The following is a 20,968-nucleotide window of genomic DNA, read 5'->3' as shown; positions in this document are numbered from 1 at the left end:
TTTATATTACTTATTACTTATTATTTTCTTTACTTACATACTTTATCTTCTCCACTGATCCGTCACGTCGTTTTCTTTAGGTTAAGGTGGGGAATGGATGGGGGGCTCAAGACATGAGGGGCACAAGTCAGTGGGGGGTAAAGGCTGGAAGAGAAGTTTAATGAGTTAAACAGAGGGGGACGGCACCCCTTGTTTAACATATTACAGAGTTTGTTGGCGAACTAAGCTAACCTAGGATTTAGTATAAGAGCGTGGACCTGTGGTAGCATGGCTCGAGGGGTCAGGCCCATGGGTGGACCTGTGGTAGCATGACTCGAGGGGTCAGGCCCATGGGGACATGTAATTATGGTATCAAGCAACAGGAAGGAACAACGGCAAACACTGCAGGTGAATAATAGACCCAACAAATACAGTAGAGTCTTCATTTATGCGGTCAATTGAACCCGTGGAGGTCCGGGTAAACGAAATAACAGAACATATGGGATTAATTGAAATAGAGACTGAGCCGACCCCCAAACTCCACTTTTTCCGACACAATACCTACGTTGTAGTATAAATAACTTCTTAATTTTATGATGGTATGCACATACAATTAATAATTAAGAGAAATATCATTAATATTAGGTTTTTTAATACTTACGTTAGTAGAAGAGATGGCTGGGCACACAGGGATGGGGGGTTGGTTCCGAGGCAGAGGGCAGATTATTGGCCCTCACCTGTGTCACTTGTATCACTATCCACCACAGAGGCTTGCAGGGCCTCTTTGTCAAACCCCTCAAAGTCGATATTCTCACTATGACTGATTTGGGCCGGCTGTGTTGGGTGGCGGGTGAAGAACTTGGTAATGTTTTGTTGACTGGGCGACCTTGTGCGCACCCTGCCCGCGCCGCTTCCCAAACAAATGATGGAATGAATCGTGTAACCAATAATTGTCGGTCTGGCCAGGTGCCGTGTAAATGACCAAACTCGTAAACCAAATCCGCATAAATCGAGACTATACTGTACAATGGTTTATTAAAAACACAAAATGGTTATTAAAATGACGTTATATTAATGCACAAATAGGAACTCACTTTGTACCATGGCCCTCTGATCCAATTTCTACTTACACCACGACTGGATGTACATACACAATAACACACAAACTCTCTCACAACACCTTAGCACCATTAAAACCCATGGCAATGACACCAGTTACCACACTTGACTGCCCAAGCAGAACCAGACATAACCCTCAACAGCACCAGGAGTAATACTCAAGCAGCACCCGCCATGGTAGAGTTCCCATCTCGTGGCGCCTTCCAACAAACTCAGCCACAAGATGGGGGCTGGCAGTTGTTTGTTGGGCCGGATTACGTTATGGACTTGTAGTGGATACTTTCCCCTACAACTGCCGACTGATCACCTGCCGTTCGCTTACCAGCCAATCAGCTTACAGCCAGCTACGTCGACAGACTAACTCTCAGGTAAGGACGTAGGGGTACAATCGCCGACCAAGCTTGGACCTTCACCTCCCGCCTAGGATCAGCGCGCCAGCCGCCTCGCGCGTACTGCACGGTGATTGGCTCCGCACAATTCACACCTCGCATCTCTGATCCTGAGCAGTCGTATAAATACGCGTAGGCCTGGCTATGGAACTGATTCTACTCTACTCTCCTGAATCAGCAAGACCTCTCAACAAGCACCTCACCACACAGCAACTCCCTAGCACTGCACTGTACATACAATATATATACAGAAACGCATTGTGAGTTTCTCTTCTACCTCCATCCTGAGTGTGAGATATCTTACATGTGAGCCCATACAAAGAGATATAGACAAGCTAAGAGAATTTGACAACTGGCAACATACAGTACGCTACAAACTCACTAGTTGCGACTTGTTAAATGTGAATTTATATCATGTAAGTTTTAATCTAAGGTGGATCACTGTGGCGGACATAGATGGGTCGCGGGTTGGGTTGTTGTAGTGATGGCAGACTCACCAGGCGTGGGGACGCCCTCAGCTGATGGTCTGGGCTGTGAGGGTCGTCCAGGAGCTTGTCCCAAACCTTCTTCCCTAGGCGATGGAACCTGACGTTGGGGGCCCCTGTTTTATTTCTTAGGTGGCTGGTTTCAACTGTCTCCTGGTAGGGTGGAGCTTGACCACTGGCTGACCTCAAACACTTGTTTTGGAAGCTCTGTGGTTGTTGTAGTCTGGTCTTCCCGGGGTAACGAGTGGTATATGTGGCTACTCCAACACAGGCCTCACCAGCGCCTTGTACAGGTGGACTTGTATCTTCTCAGGCATCAGTTTAAAACGTTTTTATTTGGCTGCGATGACTTTGGCTTTATTTAGTCTGTCCTTCACTCGGTCACGTCTCTGTTACACACTGTTGGCAAGTACTGGGCATGTACTGGCTCTCTGTTACACACTGTTGGCAAGTACTGGCTCTCTGTTACACACAGTTGGCAAGTACTGGGCATGTACTGGCTCTCTGTTACACACTGTTGGCAAGTACTGGGCATGTACTGGTTCTGTTACACACTGTTGGCAAGAACTGGCTCTCTGTTACACACTGTTGGCAAGTACTGGCTCTCTGTTACACACTGTTGGCATGTACTGGCTCTCTGTTACACAGTTGGCAAGTACTGGGCATGTACTGGCTCTCTGTTACACACAGTTGGCAAGTACTGGGCATGTACTGGCTCTCTGTTACACACTGTACTGGACATGTACTGGCTCTCACACTGTTGGCAAGTACTGGCTCTGTTACACAGTTGGCAAGTACTGGGCATGTACTGGCTCTCTGTTACACACTGTTGGCAATACTGGCTCTCTGTTACACACCGTTGGCAAGTACTGGGCATGTACTGGCTCTCTGTTACACACAGTTGGCAAGTACTGGGCATGTACTGGCTCTCTGTTACACACTGTTGGCAAGTACTGGCTCTCTGTTACACACAGTTGGCAAGTACTGGCTCTCTGTTACACACTGTTGGCAAGTACTGGGCATGTACTGGCTCTCTGTTACATACTGTTGGCAAGTACTGGGCATTTACCCCAATTTAAGTTAGGTCAGGTCAGGTCAGGTTAGTGTTAGGTCAGGTGAGTCATGAGGTAAGCAAACGCACAATATAATTACACAATATATACTTTTATCTTCAGGTAACAAATACAGTAATTACAAAATATTAAATTGCTTAAAACTAACTTAATTACTCACTTAACAGCCACTTACTACTTAATTACTTACATACACACACACACACCACTTACACACAATGACTAGTACACCTTTCTTGCGCACACACACACACACACTATTAAACACACACTATACGCACACACACACACACATATATACATAAGTATCACATACTAATGGTGTCTTATGTAGTCTATGATGGTGTAGTGAAGATGATTATCCTGCATTTAACATCATCATCACCATCATTATCCAGTCACTGTAGTTGTTATAGCACGCGTCATCACCTCACACTATGCGCCGTCACCTCACACTCTGCGCCGTCACCTCACACTATGCGGACTTGGTGAAACAGCCCGCCCTTGATGGACACAGCAGGGAACTGAGCCACCCATTGGTGAACTAAAGTAGAGTGAATCTGCTCACAAAAACTCACATCAAGTAGTTCAAGTTGTGGGCACGTCTGGAGTAGTCTGAAGGTGGAGAGGGGGTTGTTAGTGAGAGGGAGAGGGGTGGAGAGGGAGGGAGAGAAGGGGGAGAGAGGGAGAGGGGGAGAGAGGGGTGAGAGAGGGAGAGAGAGGGAGAGGGAAGATAAGGAGGTAGGAAGAGAGAGAAGGACTATACTATTTAAATTAAGGTTTATAGTTTAACCCAACCCAAACTAACCTCCCCTGACCTCCCCACCCCAAACTAACACCCCAAACCAACCTCCCCACCCCAAACTAACCTCCCACCCCAAACTAACCTCCCCACCCCAAACTAACCTCCCCACCCCAAACTAACCTCCCCACCCCAAACTAACCTCCCCTGACCTCACCTGTAGACAGTATCAGGAGTGACATTTCTAGTGCCCATAATATCCAGCTGGGTAAGGCCGTGTGAGTGAGTTATCAGCTGGTGCAGATCATGATCAGTCAGTGTCCGCAGGGCTGTGAGGTAGAGCCTCTTGAGATCCTTGCAACCTCTGGCTAGATCACCCAGACCCTCTGTGATGCCTCCTGATAACCTGTGGATAGATCGGTAAACATACAGATAAATAGGCAGACAGACACAGTGACTCAGTGATGTTTACACAGGTACACACAAGACACACACAGGTACACACAAGACACACACAGGTACACACAAGACACACACAGGTACACACAAGACACACACAGGTACACACAAGACACACACAGGTACACACAAGACACACAGGTACACACAAGACACACACAGGTACACACAAGACACACACAGGTACACACAATACACACAGGTACACACAAGACACACACAGGTACACACAAGACACACACAGGTACACACAATACACACAGGTACACACAAGACACACACAGGTACACACAAGACACACACAGGTACACACAAGACACACACAGGTACACACAAGACACACACAGGTACACACAAGACACACACAGGTACACACAAGACACATCCTTGACCACCGAAGGGTCAAGACGTACCTGGCGCTCCTCTCGGAGCAGCCAGGTCAACTGTTAAGTTGGCCCATACCAACCCCCTCCCCTGAACCACTTCTCCCCACCGGAGTATCAACAGGTTCTCGCCAGAAGTTACAATTTCATTTGGGAAAGGAATGGAACCAGTGTTAAACAGAGGTGAACATTGGTGAACAGTGCTTGAGTCAGTGAGAACAACTCAACAGTAACAGTGGTATTCAAGTTAACCTTCACACAGTGAGGTCCCAGGTACCCAGTGATAACGGCCCGTGAGACCCAACAACCGGCGATGTGTTAATCCGTCTACGATAGGAAGGCCTGGGGCCACACCTCACTCATATAACACCATCTGTGAGGGAATTACTACACCACGTCAAGTCCCTCATAACACCATCTGTGAGGGAATTACTACACCACGTGATGCCCCTCATAACACCATCTGTGAGGGAGTTACTACACCACGTCAAGTCCCTCATAACACCATCTGTGAGGGAATTACTACACCACGTGAGGTCCCTCATAACACCATCTGTGAGGGAATTACTACACCACGTGATGTCCCTCATAACACCATCTGTGAGGGAATTACTACACCACGTCAGGTCCCTCATAACACCATCTGTGAGGGAATTACTACACCACGTCAGGCCCCTCATAACACCATCTGTGAGGGAATTACTACACCACGTCAGGTCCCTCATAACACCATCTGTGAGGGAATTCGTACACCACGTGATGCCCCTCATAACACCATCTGTGAGGGAGTTACTACACCACGTGAGGCCCCTCGTAACACCATCTATGAGGGAACTACTACACCACGTGAGGCCCCTCATAACACCATCTGTGAGGGAATTACTACACGTGAGGCCCCTCATAACACCATCTGTGAGGGAATTACTACACCACATCAGGTCCCTCCTAACACCATCTGGGAGAGAGTTACTACACTACGTGTTTGCTGTTCAACACCTACATTAATCTGAATGTTCACTGTATGTTCCTTTACCTTTCTCTAATGAAGGCTTTTGTTAAACCACCAATGTATGTAATAAGTCATTTATGTCCAATGTATATTTTCAGCCTTCGGGCTGCAGAACTTTTTCAATAAACCGTTAATTATTATTATTATTATTAAGACACACACACAGGTACTCACGCCCAGCCCAGGTCCAGGTCCTGTAGGGTAGGGATACAAGCTAAGGCTCTGAGGCCACGATTAGTGATGCCATGAGTCTTCCAGGCGGTCAGAGACACCAGGCCCTTGTTGAACGTGGCCAGGGTTAGGGCCACCTCATCCATATCCAGCTGTGTGCAGTTATCTGTGGCCAAGAGAGTTATTATTGACACCTAACTGTTGTCACCTGAGTTATTATTGACACCTGAGTTATTATTGACACCTGAATGTTATTGACACATGAGTTTTTATTGATACCTGACAGTCATTGACACTCGACAGCCTAGGTAGTAGGCAGGTACCAAACAGGGAGGTACTGGGAAGATATTGGAAGCATAATGTGTTGTCTAATGGTTGACTCTGCTGCTGCCATATGTGACCAAGTCCCAGGTTGATGATCTGACTTTCTGCCTCATTTACACACAGGGTCTCAATTGTTTCTCTGGCAGCACAGCACAGCACAGCACAGCACAGCACAGCACAGCACAGCACAGCACAACACAGCAACACAACACAACACAACACAGCACAACACAACACAGCACAACACAGCACAACACAGCACAACACAACATATATTGTTTCTCACTACAGGTATTGATCTTAATTTATTTTATTTCTTTATGGTTCTTTATTACTATTATTATTGCAGTGTTATTATTATTATTTTATTATTTTTATTTTTGTATTTTTGTTAATATATACAGTACTTATTTTTACCACAATAAAACATTCTGCAACAACAGAGCAACACTCACTTAAGCTCAGGTGTCGCAGTTGGCCAGCATGTTGCAGAAGAAGTTGCAAGGTGTGGAAATCTATGCGCGTCCGTGAGAGGTCCAACCTGCACAGTGCCCAGGCTTTCTTCAGCTCACCGAAGCCCAGATGGTCAACCTTAATGCAGTTAGCCATACTTAACTCTGTCGTTGAGAGTAAAGTAACAGTCAGGAACAGTAAGTAACAGTCTGGAACATTAAGTAACAGTCTGGAACAGTAAACTATGTAAAGTAACAGTCAGGAACATTAAGTAACAGTCTGGAACATTAAGTAACAGTCTGGAACAGTAAACTATGTAAAGTAACAGTCAGGAACATTAAGTAACAGTCAAGAATATTAAGGAACAGTCTGGAACAGTAAACTATGTAAAGTAAGTCAGGAATATTAAGGAACAGTCTAATATGTAAAGTAACACTCAGGAACATTAAACACTATAAAGTAACACTCATATGTTCCTTCCAACTAAAATACCTCCCTCCCTGCCTGACCCCTCTCCTCCCTCCCTGCCTGACCCCTCTCCTCCCTCCCTGCCTGACCCCTCTCCTCCCTCCTCCTCCCCTCCCCCTGCCTGACCCTCCTCCCCTGCCTGACCCTCCTCCCTCCCTGCCTGACCCCTCTCCTCCCTCCCTGCCTGACCCCCTCCTCCCTCCCTGCCTGACCCTCTCCCTCCTGACCCCTCTCCTCCCTCCTCTGCCTGACCCCTCTCCTCCTCCCCTGCCTGACCCTCCTCCCCCCTGACCCTCTCCTCCTCCTCCCTGACCCTCTCCTCCCTCCTGACCCCCCCTGACCCTCTCCCCCTCCTGACCCTCCTCTCCTCCTCCTGACCCCTCTCCTCCCTCCCTGACCCCTCTCCTCCCTGCCTGACCCCTCTCCTCCCCCACTCACCTTCAAGACTCAAGCAGACATTAGCAATCATATACAAACAATAATTATCAATAAAATGACAATTATTTAGCCTTAAAGTCGTCAGCTGTCGACCAGAAGAGTGTATGAACTCCATGAAGGTGTGAGTGTGTAGAGCATCATAAGGTCCACACCAGGAGAGGTCTAGTGCCTGGAGGAGGGAACACCGCCCAGAGAGGTATTCTAGGGTGGTGTTGTTGACCAGCCACCAACAGTTCTGTGGGGGAAGGGATGATTAGACTGTTTAATGACTGTAATAGACTGTGTGTAGAGCATCATAAGGTCCACACCAGGAGAGGTCTAGTGCCTGGAGGAGGGAACACCGCCCAGAGAGGTATTCTAGGGTGGTGTTGTTGACCAGCCACCAACAGTTCTGTGGGGGAAGGGATGATTAGACTGTTTAATGACTGTAATAGACTGTGTGTAGAGCATCATAAGGTCCACACCAGGAGAGGTCTAGTGCCTGGAGGAGGGAACACCGCCCAGAGAGGTATTCTAGGGTGGTGTTGTTGACCAGCCACCAACAGTTCTGTGGGGGAAGGGATGATTAGACTGTTTAATGACTGTAATAGACTGTGTGTAGAGCATCATAAGGTCCACACCAGGAGAGGTCTAGTGCCTGGAGGAGAACACCCAGGTTTCACCCCCGTGACTGTTGTCTGGTGTTTGTTCACCAGTCTGTTCCTCCGAGTGTTTCACCTCCTCCCGGTGGCTGTTCCTCCGAGTGTTTCACCTCCCTCCCAGTGGCTGTTCCTCCGAGTGTTTCACCTCCTCTCAGTGGCTGTTCCTCCGAGTGTTTCACCTCCCCTCTCAGTGGCTGTTCCTGAGTGTTTCACCTCCCCTCAGTGGCTGTTCCCAGTGTTTTTCTGTGGCTGTTCCTCCAGTGTTTCAAGTGGCTGTTCCTAGTGTTTCACCAGTGTTTCCTCCTCCCAGCTGTTCCTGTGTTTCACCTCCTCCCAGTGGCCCAGTGTTTCACACCCTGTTCCTCCAGTGAGTGGCTGTTCCTCCTGTTTCACCTCCCCCAGTGCTCCTCCCAGTGCTGTTCCTCCAGTGTTTCCTCAGTGGCTGTTCTCCAGTGTTTCACCTCCCTCCAGTGGCTGTTCCTCCGAGTGTTTCACCTCCCTCTCAGTGGCTGTTCCTCCAGTGTTTCACCTCCCTCCAGTGGCTGTTCCTCCGAGTTTCACCTCCCTCTCAGTGGCTGTTCCTCCGAGTGTTTCACCTCCTCTCAGTGGCTGTTCTCCAGTGTTTCACCTCCCTCCCAGTGGCTGTTCCTCCAGTGTTTCACCTCCTCTCAGTGGCTGTTCCTCCGAGTGTTTCACCTCCCTCTCAGTGGCTGTTCCTCAGTGTTTCACCTCCCTCCCGTGGCTGTTCCTGAGTGTTTCACCTCCTCCCAGTGCTGTGTGTCCCAGTCCTCTCCAGTGTTTCAGTTCCTCCTCACCTCCGGTGGCTGTTCCTCCGAGTGTTTCACCTCCTCCCAGTGGCTGTTCCTCCGAGTGTTTCACCTCTCCCAGTGGCTGTTCCTCCGTGTTTCACCTCCCTCTCAGTGGCTGTTCCTCCAGTGTTTCACCTCCTCCCAGTGGCTGTTCCTCCGAGTGTTTCCTCCTCCCAGTGGCTGTTCCTCAGTGTTTCACCTCCTCTCAGTGGCTGCTCCAGTGTTTCCTCCCAGTGGCTGTTCCTCCGAGTGTTTCACCTCCCTCCAGTGTTTCACCTCCCTCTCAGTAGCTGTTCCTCCAAGTGTTTCACCTCCTCCCGGTGGCTGTTCCTCAGTGTTCACCTCCCTCTCAGTGGCTGTTCTCCAGTGTTTCACCTCCCTCTCAGTGGCTGTTCCTCCGAGTGTTTCACCTCCCTCCCAGTGGCTGTTCCTCCAGTGTTTCACCTCCCTTCAGTGGCTGTTCCCGAGTGTTTCACCTCCTCCCAGTGGCTGTTCCTCCAGTGTTTTACCTCCTCCCGGTGGCTGTTCCTCCAGTGTTTCACCTCCTCCCAGTGGCTGTTCCTCCGAGTGTTTCACCCCTCCCGTGGCTGTTCCTCCGAGTGTTTCACCTCCCTCCCAGTGGCTGTTCCTCCCGAGTGTTTCACCTCCCTCCCGGTGGCTGTTCTCCAGTGTTTCCTCCCTCTCAGTGGCTGTTCCTCCGAGTGTTTCACCTCCTCCCCTGTTCCTCAGTGGTGGCTGTTCCTCCGAGTGTTTCACCTCCCTCCCAGTGGCTGTTCCTCCAGTGTTTCACACCTCCTCCCAGTGGCTGTTCCTCCAGTGTTTCACCTCCTCCCAGTGGCTGTTCCTCAGTGTTTCACCTCTCCCAGTGGCTGTCCTCCCAGTGGCTGTTCCTCCGAGTGTTTCACCTCCCTCTCAGTGGCTGTTCCTCCGAGTGTTTCACCTCCCTCCCGGTGGCTGTTCCTCCGAGTGTTTCACCTCCCTCCCAGTGGCTGTTCCTCCGAGTGTTTCACCTCCCTCCCAGTGGCTGTTCCTCCGAGTGTTTCACCTCCCTCCCAGTGGCTGTTCCTCCAAGTGTTTCACCTCCCTCCCGGTGACTACGTGTATTTATCAGTTATATAAGTGATCTGAGATACATCCAGCCGCACAAACTGTAGTCCATTACTTATTGTGTTATGTGTTTGTTTTTATTGTTTCCGTTTGTTTTATGTTTGGTACAAAACAAAGACATAATGAAAAGACTTCAATCTAAAACAAATTCATCTTTGACTGACTTTTTTATGATAAATATTTATAATTTTCTAACATCCTCTCTGAAGTACTAATGCCTTGAGGTCATTAATGCCTTGAGTTCATTAATGCCTTGAGTTCATTAATGCCTTGAGATCATTTACATTATCATAGTCCAGATATTTAACATTATATTATATAATAACAGCTCTACTGACCTATTGTAAACACATATAGTTACTAAATTATGAACCAATCAGCTGTTAGTATAGACGAGGGGCGTGGCTTATGGGCCAGATTAGCGTAGTAACACCTTGAAGTGTTTGCTTTATATACAAACAGTATAATTATACCTCAATTATGTAAACAGTATAATTAAACTACAAAAATGACCCAATATTTACAATAAACTCAGCCCCTTGTCTCACTCAGTGCCTAATATGGAATAATGAAAATAATGGAAACAATGGGATTTTAATTATGGATTTTTGCGGTGAATGCGTTGGGATCCTGTTTGTAATTGTTTGGTAGGTGTGGGCGATCATAGGTCAGGTGTCTATAACTCTGAGACTGCCTATACACATATTATGTATAGTAGGTAACATTTATGAGACCATGGACGATAAATTATGGTATATGAGGGCTGTCACCAGTCACACGTAACATTTATGAGACCATGGACGATAAATTATGGTATATGAGGGCTGTCACCAGTCACACGTAACATTTATGAGACCATGGACGATAAATTATGGTATATGAGGGCTGTCACTAGTCACACGTAACATTTATGAGACCATGGACGATAAATTATGGTATATGAGGGCTGTCACCAGTCACACGTAACATTATGAGACCATGGACGATAAATTATGGTATATGAGGGCTGTCACCAGTCACACGTAACATTTATGAGACCATGGACGATAAATTATGGTATATGAGGGCTGTCACTAGTCACACGTAACATTTATGAGACCATGGATGATAAATTATGGTATATGAGGGCTGTCACTAGTCACACGTAACATTTATGAGACCATGGACGATAAATTATGGTATATGAGGGCTGTCACTAGTCACACGTAACATTTTAGGGAGCATATCGATCCCCACCTGTACAGAAAGACTTTTAGACACAGCCAGTGGTGTATTCTTAATGACTGCAAGGCACGTATATAGTATCTTCAATAACACAGATTTAGTTTTAGATTCTTGACAGTTTTCACTCAGGAAAGTGGAGGAGACTCAGCGTCCTTCAGTGTATGCTGAAGGATAAGCCACACGCCCTCAATGGTCACATACACGTAACCATCGTAACAATAACATGCTAAAATATACTTTACTGTGTTTAAGGAATTTGAGCCATTTTAGTAAAGTTTAATACTTGTTTGCCTTGCACTGTATACCTACACTGTCTATATGCATGTTAAACTGTATACAATAGAAATGGACCTCAAATTCAAGGTTAGGTTAGGTATTATTTTATTTAAGGAATGTAATTACCACAGTCAGTCAATCAACCAATCATTGCTCACCTTAAGGTTCAGGTTCATATATAAACAAGGCTCAGAGGTGTAGCGGTGGAGGAGTCGACAGGTGAGTGAGAGGCGGCACAGCGTTCTCAGGTCCAGGTGGCGTAGAATGTACAGTATGAGTTCCTCCTGAGAGCGTAAACACACAGTGAGGGGAATGGTTTTGTTCCTCGATTTACAAAACAAAAACAAACGCCCTGTGAAGTTTTTTTTCTCGATTTACAAGACGAAAATAATCATGTGTGACGTTTTCTCGATTTACAAAACAAAAACAAACTTGCATTATCTTTTGATGATTTACAATGGTTGATTAGAATTATTTATCTGGAATGGAAACCTGATATAAACCAAAGGGGGGTCTCAATGCAGTCTTATAGAGGTAGTGTTTTATTTATTGCATATTTCCAGCTCACGGATTTGATGTTTTAATGGGAAAAATATACCACACACAGACACAAACAGATGCATATACACACATAAATACATATACACACACACATGAATGCATATACACACAGCCACATACATACACACATACTTACCGGCAACAGATCAAAATAACCTCCATTTGTTCCACCATCATCCAGAGCATCCGGCGCCTCACAGACATCCACCAGAGTTAGGGTCTTGCTTGGACAATCCTCCACCATCCGTGCATCCATCAGATCAGCCTTCTCCTCCCTGATTGGCTCATCCGCCTCCTTTGCTTCAGCCAATAGCCTCTGTACATTTTCTTCGGATAAGAGAAATCGGACACCAGCCAAGATGTCTTCCTCGCACCTGGTGACGGTAATATGGTGTTAGTGGAGATAATATGGTGTTAGTGGTGATAATATGGTGTTAATGACTCTCTTTCACCCATTCCCCCACACTCACCCATGCCCCAACACTCACCCATCACCCACACTCATCCATCACCCACCTGGCAGTATGTAGACCAAGTTTTATAACCTGGGAAGTAATAGTATCAAGACTGGCCACTTGGGTCCTGCTAGCAGTATGTGTCGACCCAACTAGCACAATAGCATCCAGGGCTGAGTAGTACGTCTGGCCGAGCTGGTCGAACTCTATCCTTAGTAAACTGAAATATATTGGGGTTACGTTAGGTATTGGTTGGGTTTGGTTGGTTTTTGGTTGGGGTTACGTTAGGTATTGGTTGGTTTTTGGTTGGGGTTACGTTAGGTATTGGTTGGTGTTTGGTTAGGTTGGGTTAGGTTAATATACAAGCTTGGTTGCTACTATATACTACACACTGTAACATCACCATAGGTACAACACCACTTACTTCACAACACCACCACAACACTACTTACTTCACAACACCACCACAACACCACTTACTTCACAACAACACCACCACAACACCACTTACTTCACAAGACGAGATGTATGCATTAAAGGCGGAGAAAAAATCCTTGCTTCACCCTTGAGTCCAGACTGTGGTTCACCAGCCCAGAGGAGCACCCAGGCATGACCCTCCAGTGACCCCCATATCCTCACTACACTGCCCGGGTGGTATGTCTCGTAGATATCCACACGGATCGGGTATACTGGGTGCTCGTATTTCACATCTGTGGAAGTGTATGGCGTTGTATTTTATGCGTATACGGTAATTATATATACGTACACACAGTAATGCAATGATTATATGCATACACAGATACAGTACAACAAACACACAGATTTATGGAAGGTGAACGCCATAGTTGAACATATGTAAACTTAACCTAACCCAAAATACTAAAACAAGCAAAAAAAAAACATAACAAACACACTAAAACATACAAACAACTACAACAAACACACCCAAACACGTGTCTCCGCAGCCATACATCAGGTCGAGTACTGTAGACACACAGACTTGACGTCAGAGCCAGGAGTAAGGCTTCAGGCACTTGTAGGAACTCTCTTGTATATTTCATGGTTAGGTTAGGTTAGGGTGGGTGGGGGGAGGGTGGGGTTGGTTAGGTTAAGGTAGGGGTAGGGTGGGTTAAGGTGGGTTAATGTTGGGTAGGTTAGGTTAAGCTGTGTGTGTTATATTAATGTCCACCGCCAGAGAAGCATCTTGTTTAAAGTGAGACAGATTGTATGGAAACACAGAAGAAGGCAGAGTATTCAACAGTGTGAGGAAAGAAGGATGTACTATAATGGGTTATTATAGTGTGACCCACATCCACACTGTGACACCAGGCCACGGTACACAGGATGCCGCCCGTTAAAGTACCTGTAAAAGAGAGAGAGTGACGCAACATTGTGGTGAAGAGAAGAGAGATTATCAACTAAAGGAGGAGAGTTAATAAGCCTTTGATTCCACCCTATCTAACAGTTGAAGAGCCACCCCAGATATGAGAGCAGTACTCCAAGTTAGGACCAATGAATCCCTTATATACTTGAACCAACAGCTCAGAAGTGAAGTACCTATGGCATCTGTACAGCATTCACAGCTTTCGGGAGGCAGCTTTAGCTATGTTGAGGATGTGTGGCTTCCATGACATATTAGAGGAAATGGTGAGGCCTAGCATATCTATTTTAGTACTTAGCAGAATAATAGTATCCTGAAATGTAATTGGTGGGAGATCATGTAAATTACAAAGTGTAATTGGTAAATACCGAGTTTTATTACAATTGAATTTAACCAAGTTTGTACCTCCCCATTCAGAGATGCTGCACAGATCAACATTGATAGCTGCAATGATACAATTAACTACAGTGTGTCTGTATGTACTTAACCTAACCCACCACCCATGCCATCGACCCATACCACCACCCACACTGTAACAGGGAAAATAATGTCCGAGTGTTTTATTGACAACTATTTTGGTATCAGTTCATAGACAGAATCAGACCAGCATATGGAGATGATCTATAACTCAGCATTGTTTGTTTATAGTCCACACACACACAAAGACAGACAGGTGCAATAGACAGACAGACTTGGGTACTTACCAATAAAGTCAACAGTGGGAGGCAACATAGGTCGAGGGTCGTCAATAGGGGTGGAAGACGAATCACATTTGTTCCACCATCGACCATAAGTCCTCTGTAATTATGTCAGAACTGTTATAAAATACACACACACACACACACACACACACACACACACACACACAAACACACGGGCCAAACAAGACTGCATTATATTGTTTAATTCGTATTGGTTAAAACATCAGTAATATTAACCCAATCCAACATGACCTGATATTAACCTAACATGACCTAACATTAACCTCACCTAACATGACTTAACACTAACCAAACATTAACCTAACCTAACATGACCTAACACTAACCTAACATGACCTAACATTAACCTAACCTAACATGACATGACCTAACATTAACCTAAAATGACCTGTCATTAATCTAACACTAACATGACCTGACATTATATTAACCTAATATTACTGTATACTCACATAACACTAACCTACTTTCAAAGAGTTAAACCATCGTCCTCAAAAGGTTAAATCATCGTCCTCAAAGGGTTAAACCATCATCCTCAAAGGGTAAACCATCGTCCTCAAAGGGTTAAACCATCGTCCTCAAAGGGTTAAATCATCGTCCTCAAAGGGTTAAACCATCATCCTCAAAGGGTTAAACCATCATCCTCAAAGGGTTAAACCATCGTCCTCAAAGGGTTAAATCATCGTCCTCAAAGGGTTAAACCATCATCCTCAAAGGGTTAAACCATCATCCTCAAAGGGTTAAACCATCGTCCTTAAAGGGTTAAACCATCATCCTCAATGGGTTAAACCATCGTCCTCAAAGGGTTAAACCAAGTAGGTAGTAGGCAGGTACCAAACAGGGAGGTACTGGGAAGATATTGGAAGCATAATGTGTTGTCTAATGGTTGACTGCTGCCATATGTGACCAAGTCCCAGGTTGATGATCTGACTTTCTGCCTCATTTACACACAAGGTCTCAATTGTTTCTCTGGCAGCACAGCACAGCACAGCACAGCACAACACAGCACAGCACAACACAGCACAGCACAACACAACACAGCACAGCACAGCACAACACAGCACAGCACAACACAACACAGCACAGCACAGCACAACACAACACAACACACATATATTGTTTCTCACTCTTGATCTTTTTTTAATTTTTGAATTTCTTTATGATTCTTTATTACTGACAACTGGTGTACACTGATAACTGGTGTACACTGAGACAACTGGTGTACACTGACAACTGGTGTACACTGATAACTGGTGTACACTGACAACTGGTGTACACTGAGACAACTGGTGTACACTGACAACTGGTGTACACTGACAACTGGTGTACACTGACAACTGGTGTACACTGAGACAACTGGTGTACACTGACAACTGGTGTACACTGACAACTGGTGTACACTGACAACTGGTGTACACTGAGACAACTGGTGTACACTGAGACAACTGGTGTACACTGAGACAACTGGTGTACACTGAGACAACTGGTGTACACTGAGACAACTGGTGTACACTGAGACAACTGGTGTACACTGAGACAACTGGTGTACACTGAGACAACTGGTGTACACTGAGACAACTGGTGTACACTGAGACAACTGGTGCTACACTGTCAACACACTGACAACCGGTGTGAGACAACTGGTGTATACGACAACTGGTGTACACTGAGACAACTGGTGTACACTGAGACAACTGTACACTGACAACTGGTGTACACTCGACAACTGGTGTACACTGAGACAGCCTGGTGTACACTGAGACAACTGTGTACACTGAGACAACTGGTGTACACTGAGACAACTGGTGTATACTGAGACAACTGGTGTAATACTGACAACTGGGTGTACACTGGACAACTGGTGTACACTGACAACTGTGTAATACTGAGACAACAACTGGTGTACACTGAGACAACTGGTGTACACTGAGACAACTGGTGTACACTGAGACAACTGGTGTACACTGAGACAACTGGTGTACACTGAGACAACTGGTGTACACTGAGACAACTGGTGTACACTGAGACAACTGGTGTATACTGAGACAACTGGTGTACACTGAGACAACTGGTGTACACTGAGACAACTGGTGTACACTGAGACAACTGGTGTACACTGAGACAACTGGTGTACACTGAGACAACTGGTGTATACTGAGACAACTGGTGTACACTGAGACAACTGGTGTACACTGAGACAACTGGTGTATACTGAGACAACTGGTATTCTGACTAATTGAACCTAACCTAACCTAACACTAACCTAACCAAACACTTACTATAAGAAAATGGTAACCTAACCTAACCCCATAAGGCAAAATCATCACAGGTGTTTAATCAGACAGACAGACAGACAGACAGACAGACAGACAGACAGACAGACAAACAGCCAAACAGACAGACAGACAGACAGACAGAAACTTATTATAAAAACATTAATCCACTAAAACGTCAATTTCTCCACTACAACACGAGGAGGTTTTGCCACGACTAACCAAGCAGTAAGCTGAAGAGAAGTCGCCATATTCCGGGTAAAGAGTTGGTTTGCCGATGATATTGTTCGCCACATAGGATATGGAGCCATCGCTGCCATATTGGGAACTGAAGTCGGTCACTTCCTTGACATATTGGTCGATAACGCACTGCATCTTGTATCTGGGGGTGTGGTGACATCATAAGGTTTAACTTTCAATTCCCAGTATTTTATTTACCACAGGACTTAATACTAACTTTTACTTACTGTATTTTATCATTTTATTGCCAGGTCTGGGAATATAGTTTGATTTATGAACTCGTGACTACATACAGTACGAGTTTGTGGTAATTATATGTTGACAGTTTTATTTTGGGTGTATTTTACTGGGAAGCAATATTTTTTCTCCGAGTATCTTTTCTCATAAGCAACTTACAGTAATGACATCTTTAGTTGGAAATGATAGATTCCCTTTGGTTTTTGTAGTGATTAATGCTCGAGTTTCATTAACATTTGGGGTCAATTGTACACTACAATATGCTTCACACTTCAAAGAATTCTTAAGTTTCACAGGAAAACCGGCTATATAGTTCCTCCCCGACTTATGACGGGGTTAGGGACCCAAATCTAGGTCGTAAGTCGAAAATGCCTAAATAATACATATAAAATCTAAAATGGGTGTCTCTTTTTCTTCTCAGCACCACAAAACTCTCACTTTTAAGCTGGCCAGCCATTTTAAGGTGAATTACAAACAAAAATTTTGTCTGTGTACTGACGTTGGGACTCGAAAATACGTAATTTGACAAAATTTTGATACGACTGAGGCGGGTCGTAAATCCGGGCGGTCGTAAGTCGGGGAGGAGCTTTATATACAACTATTTTCTCAGAACAAGGAGAGACCACACTAGGTGATGCCAAGTTAGTATTTCCCTCTTCTGAGAGCACATCAGACTAATCATTTGAATAATGTTATCTTCCTCATAGACCCTGTATGGTTTTATAAAGAGAAGAGTTAATTAAATTGCTAGATGGAACATTAGCATTACGATCGTTTAGATAGTTACTAGAGGCAGTTAGGACTGGGTTAGATTCTAAAGCCAAGCTATTTCCACGAGTCATTTCTTCAATGTCATTATAAGTTAACACCTTGCAGGCTGCCGAGCCGTGGGATTGCTGTTGCTCTCTCCTATACTTCTAATGTTGCCCCAAAATAGTTCTATATGATCCTGACTCATCTTGTAAGTTAAGAAGTAATATAAAAGTGATTTTGAAGAAACAATTAGCATTTTTAATTAATGGCAGACCTTTCCAACAAACAAGGAATCCAATAAATCCTGTTTTTCTTCTGGGTTGAACAACAGGTAACTTATCAGGCAGTAATGTTAAGGAAACCAGATACTGTTGCCCACTTTCAATGAACTTCATTACTTCTGAATTATTACCTCCTTCCAAGGGACGCTTCCTGCCGTAACTACACAAATTCCCAGAACTCACCAAGTCAAACGGTGCGTTGAGTGGACGTATGGATTTTACTGCTCCTTGGCAACCATGAAATCCGGGTGTCTTCTCATCCAAACAAAACTGGAGGGAGTTAGCAACAGATCACCAAGTAACTGCCCGGCCAATTTTACATTCATTTAACTCTTTACGTATTCAATATGTGAAGCTCTTAACTTGTTTCCCAGGGAAGACCTTCTTTTTCCCGTAACTGGTGGAGACTGACTATGAATCACCACTGCGTCGACAAATTTATCTAGATCGCCAAGAGAATTTCTTAACAACTTGAACATATGACATAGATCAAGAAAAATAAACACTGGCTGCAACCAAGATTTTCCATCATAGCTAAATTAGGAGCTGCACCATCATTAACAGTTAAAAGATACAATATTCACTCCAACTGAATGAAATTTGCTCAAAACTGCAAAACTAAATTACTGCGTTCATTACCACAAAGTCCATTAATAAAAAAATATCCAATTGATAACTTAAAGTAGGTTTGTATGACACTACCATAACAGTAAGACCTTCCTTAGCTACAGGCAAGCAATCATCATCTAGTTGAGTTCCCATGACGACAGACCCCCGATAGATTTAGCCATCCCATATAACATGTTGACTAATAGCCATGTCATCCATCGCCAAAGAAAAAATATTACCACAAGTTTCGTCTGTGGATTTCTTGACCTTCTCCTTGACTGCACTGAATGATGCCTCGGTAAATCTTGGTTTAACTTCTACTTATACCATTTTTCCAGCATTCGTAGATGATGCGGCAGACATGTAGTATCAAAAGTTCTTCTTATGAACCAATATGATTGTGGACAGTAAAATATCAAAGTGAGAGCTTAAATTTCTCAAAGCCAGGAGGATACTGAGCATGGACTGACATACTGCTACTTTTAACACTGTCTTATCAGTCACTCCACCAGCACAGGATTCTACAATAGTCAGACTGTCTTAACTTACTAAATTTTTCTTTAAATAAACTAATCACACAAGTAGTCATTTTCCGATGGAGAATTGAGCTCCTAGGTGATTATCTAAAACCAAACTCTATTCCCAGCTGGCAATACACATAGTAAGTGATTCTCTAAGCAATTATCTTGTATTGGTAATAAAAACAGCACGAAATATAGCTCTCAAAGGCTGTTAATAGGAGAACTAGCATGAATAAATTAATAGCTCTCAAAGGCTGTTAATAGGAGAACTAGCATGAATAAATTAATAGCTCTCAAAGGCTTAATAGGAGAACTAGCGAATAGAACCAGCCAATATATAAAGGCTGTTAATAGGAGAACTAACATGAATAATAAAATTAATAGCTCTCAAAGGCTGTTAATAGGAGAACTAACATGAATAAATTAATAGCTCCTCAAAGGCTGTTAATAGGAGGCAGCATGAATAAATTAATAGCTCTCAAAGGCTGTTAATAGGAGAACTAGCATGAATAAATTAATAGCTCTCAAAGGCTGTTAATAGGAGAACTAGCATGAATAAATTAATGTGGTTTAGTGAAAGCTATTGAGGAGTCTGGCTGGTAATGGACCCCAGTGCTCAGGGTTCGTGATATGATGAGGGTAATTAGTGTTGTTAATTAAGATGTATAGTAGTTTTACTCATCATGTGGCCAGCCTAGACAAAGGTGGCCACGATGGGGGAGAGGTGGCCTAAGGGAGCGTGTGGCCTCCACCCTATATACTTCAATGTATATACCCAAGAGTGGCCATATACCCAAGAGTGGCCATATACTCAACAGTGGCCACATATACCCACACAACAGAGGCCACACACCCAACAGTGGCCACATATACCCACCCAACAGAGGCCACACACCCAACAGTGGCCACATATACCCACACAACAGAGGCCACACACCCAACAGTGGCCACATATACCCACACAACAGAGGCCACACACCCAACAGTGGCCACATATACCCACACAACAGAGGCCACACACCCAACAGTGGCCACATATACCCACCCAACAGAGGCCACACACCCAACAGTGGCCACATATACCCACACAACAGAGGCCACACACCCAACAGTGGCCACATATACCCACACAACAGAGGCCACACACCCAACAGTGGCCACATATACACCCAACCGTGGCCACACACCCAACAGTGGCCATAACACTAAACAACTCACCATAAGTCATATATTATCCTCTGGCTGTGGTGCAGGAGGTCTGGCTGTGGTGCAGGAGGTGTGGCGGTGGTGCAGGAGGTGGTGGAGGAGGTGTGGCGGTGGTGCAGGAGGTGTGGCTGTGGTGGAGATGGTGTGGTGCAGGAGGTGGTGCAGGAGGTGTGGCTGTGG

General features: G+C 45.0%; 1 protein-coding gene across 1 annotated transcript; it reads right to left on the bottom strand.

Annotated features, from left to right (window-relative positions):
- Positions 1 to 3,115: 3,115 nt before the first annotated feature.
- On the bottom strand, positions 3,116 to 20,904 carry LOC121869217 (F-box/LRR-repeat protein 4-like). Its single transcript, XM_042370457.1, has 13 exons — positions 20,801 to 20,904; positions 17,164 to 17,323; positions 14,651 to 14,744; positions 13,077 to 13,275; positions 12,627 to 12,785; positions 12,247 to 12,484; positions 11,708 to 11,833; positions 7,919 to 8,039; positions 7,493 to 7,735; positions 6,589 to 6,750; positions 5,813 to 5,975; positions 4,005 to 4,193; positions 3,116 to 3,660 (listed from the first exon to the last, which is right to left on the bottom strand). Exons 2-13 carry the CDS (start codon positions 17,314 to 17,316, stop codon positions 3,516 to 3,518), a joined length of 1,992 nt encoding a protein of 663 aa, XP_042226391.1. The 5' UTR covers positions 17,317 to 17,323; positions 20,801 to 20,904; the 3' UTR covers positions 3,116 to 3,515.
- Between the last annotated feature and the right edge of the window lie 64 nt (positions 20,905 to 20,968).

The sequence above is a fragment of the Homarus americanus genome, unplaced genomic scaffold (assembly GCF_018991925.1).
Source record: "Homarus americanus isolate GMGI-L3 unplaced genomic scaffold, GMGI_Hamer_2.0 scaffold51128, whole genome shotgun sequence".
NCBI lineage: Eukaryota > Metazoa > Arthropoda > Malacostraca > Decapoda > Nephropidae > Homarus > Homarus americanus.
The sequence above is the reverse complement of the archived record's forward strand: the minus strand, read 5'-3'. Positions and strand labels throughout refer to the sequence as shown.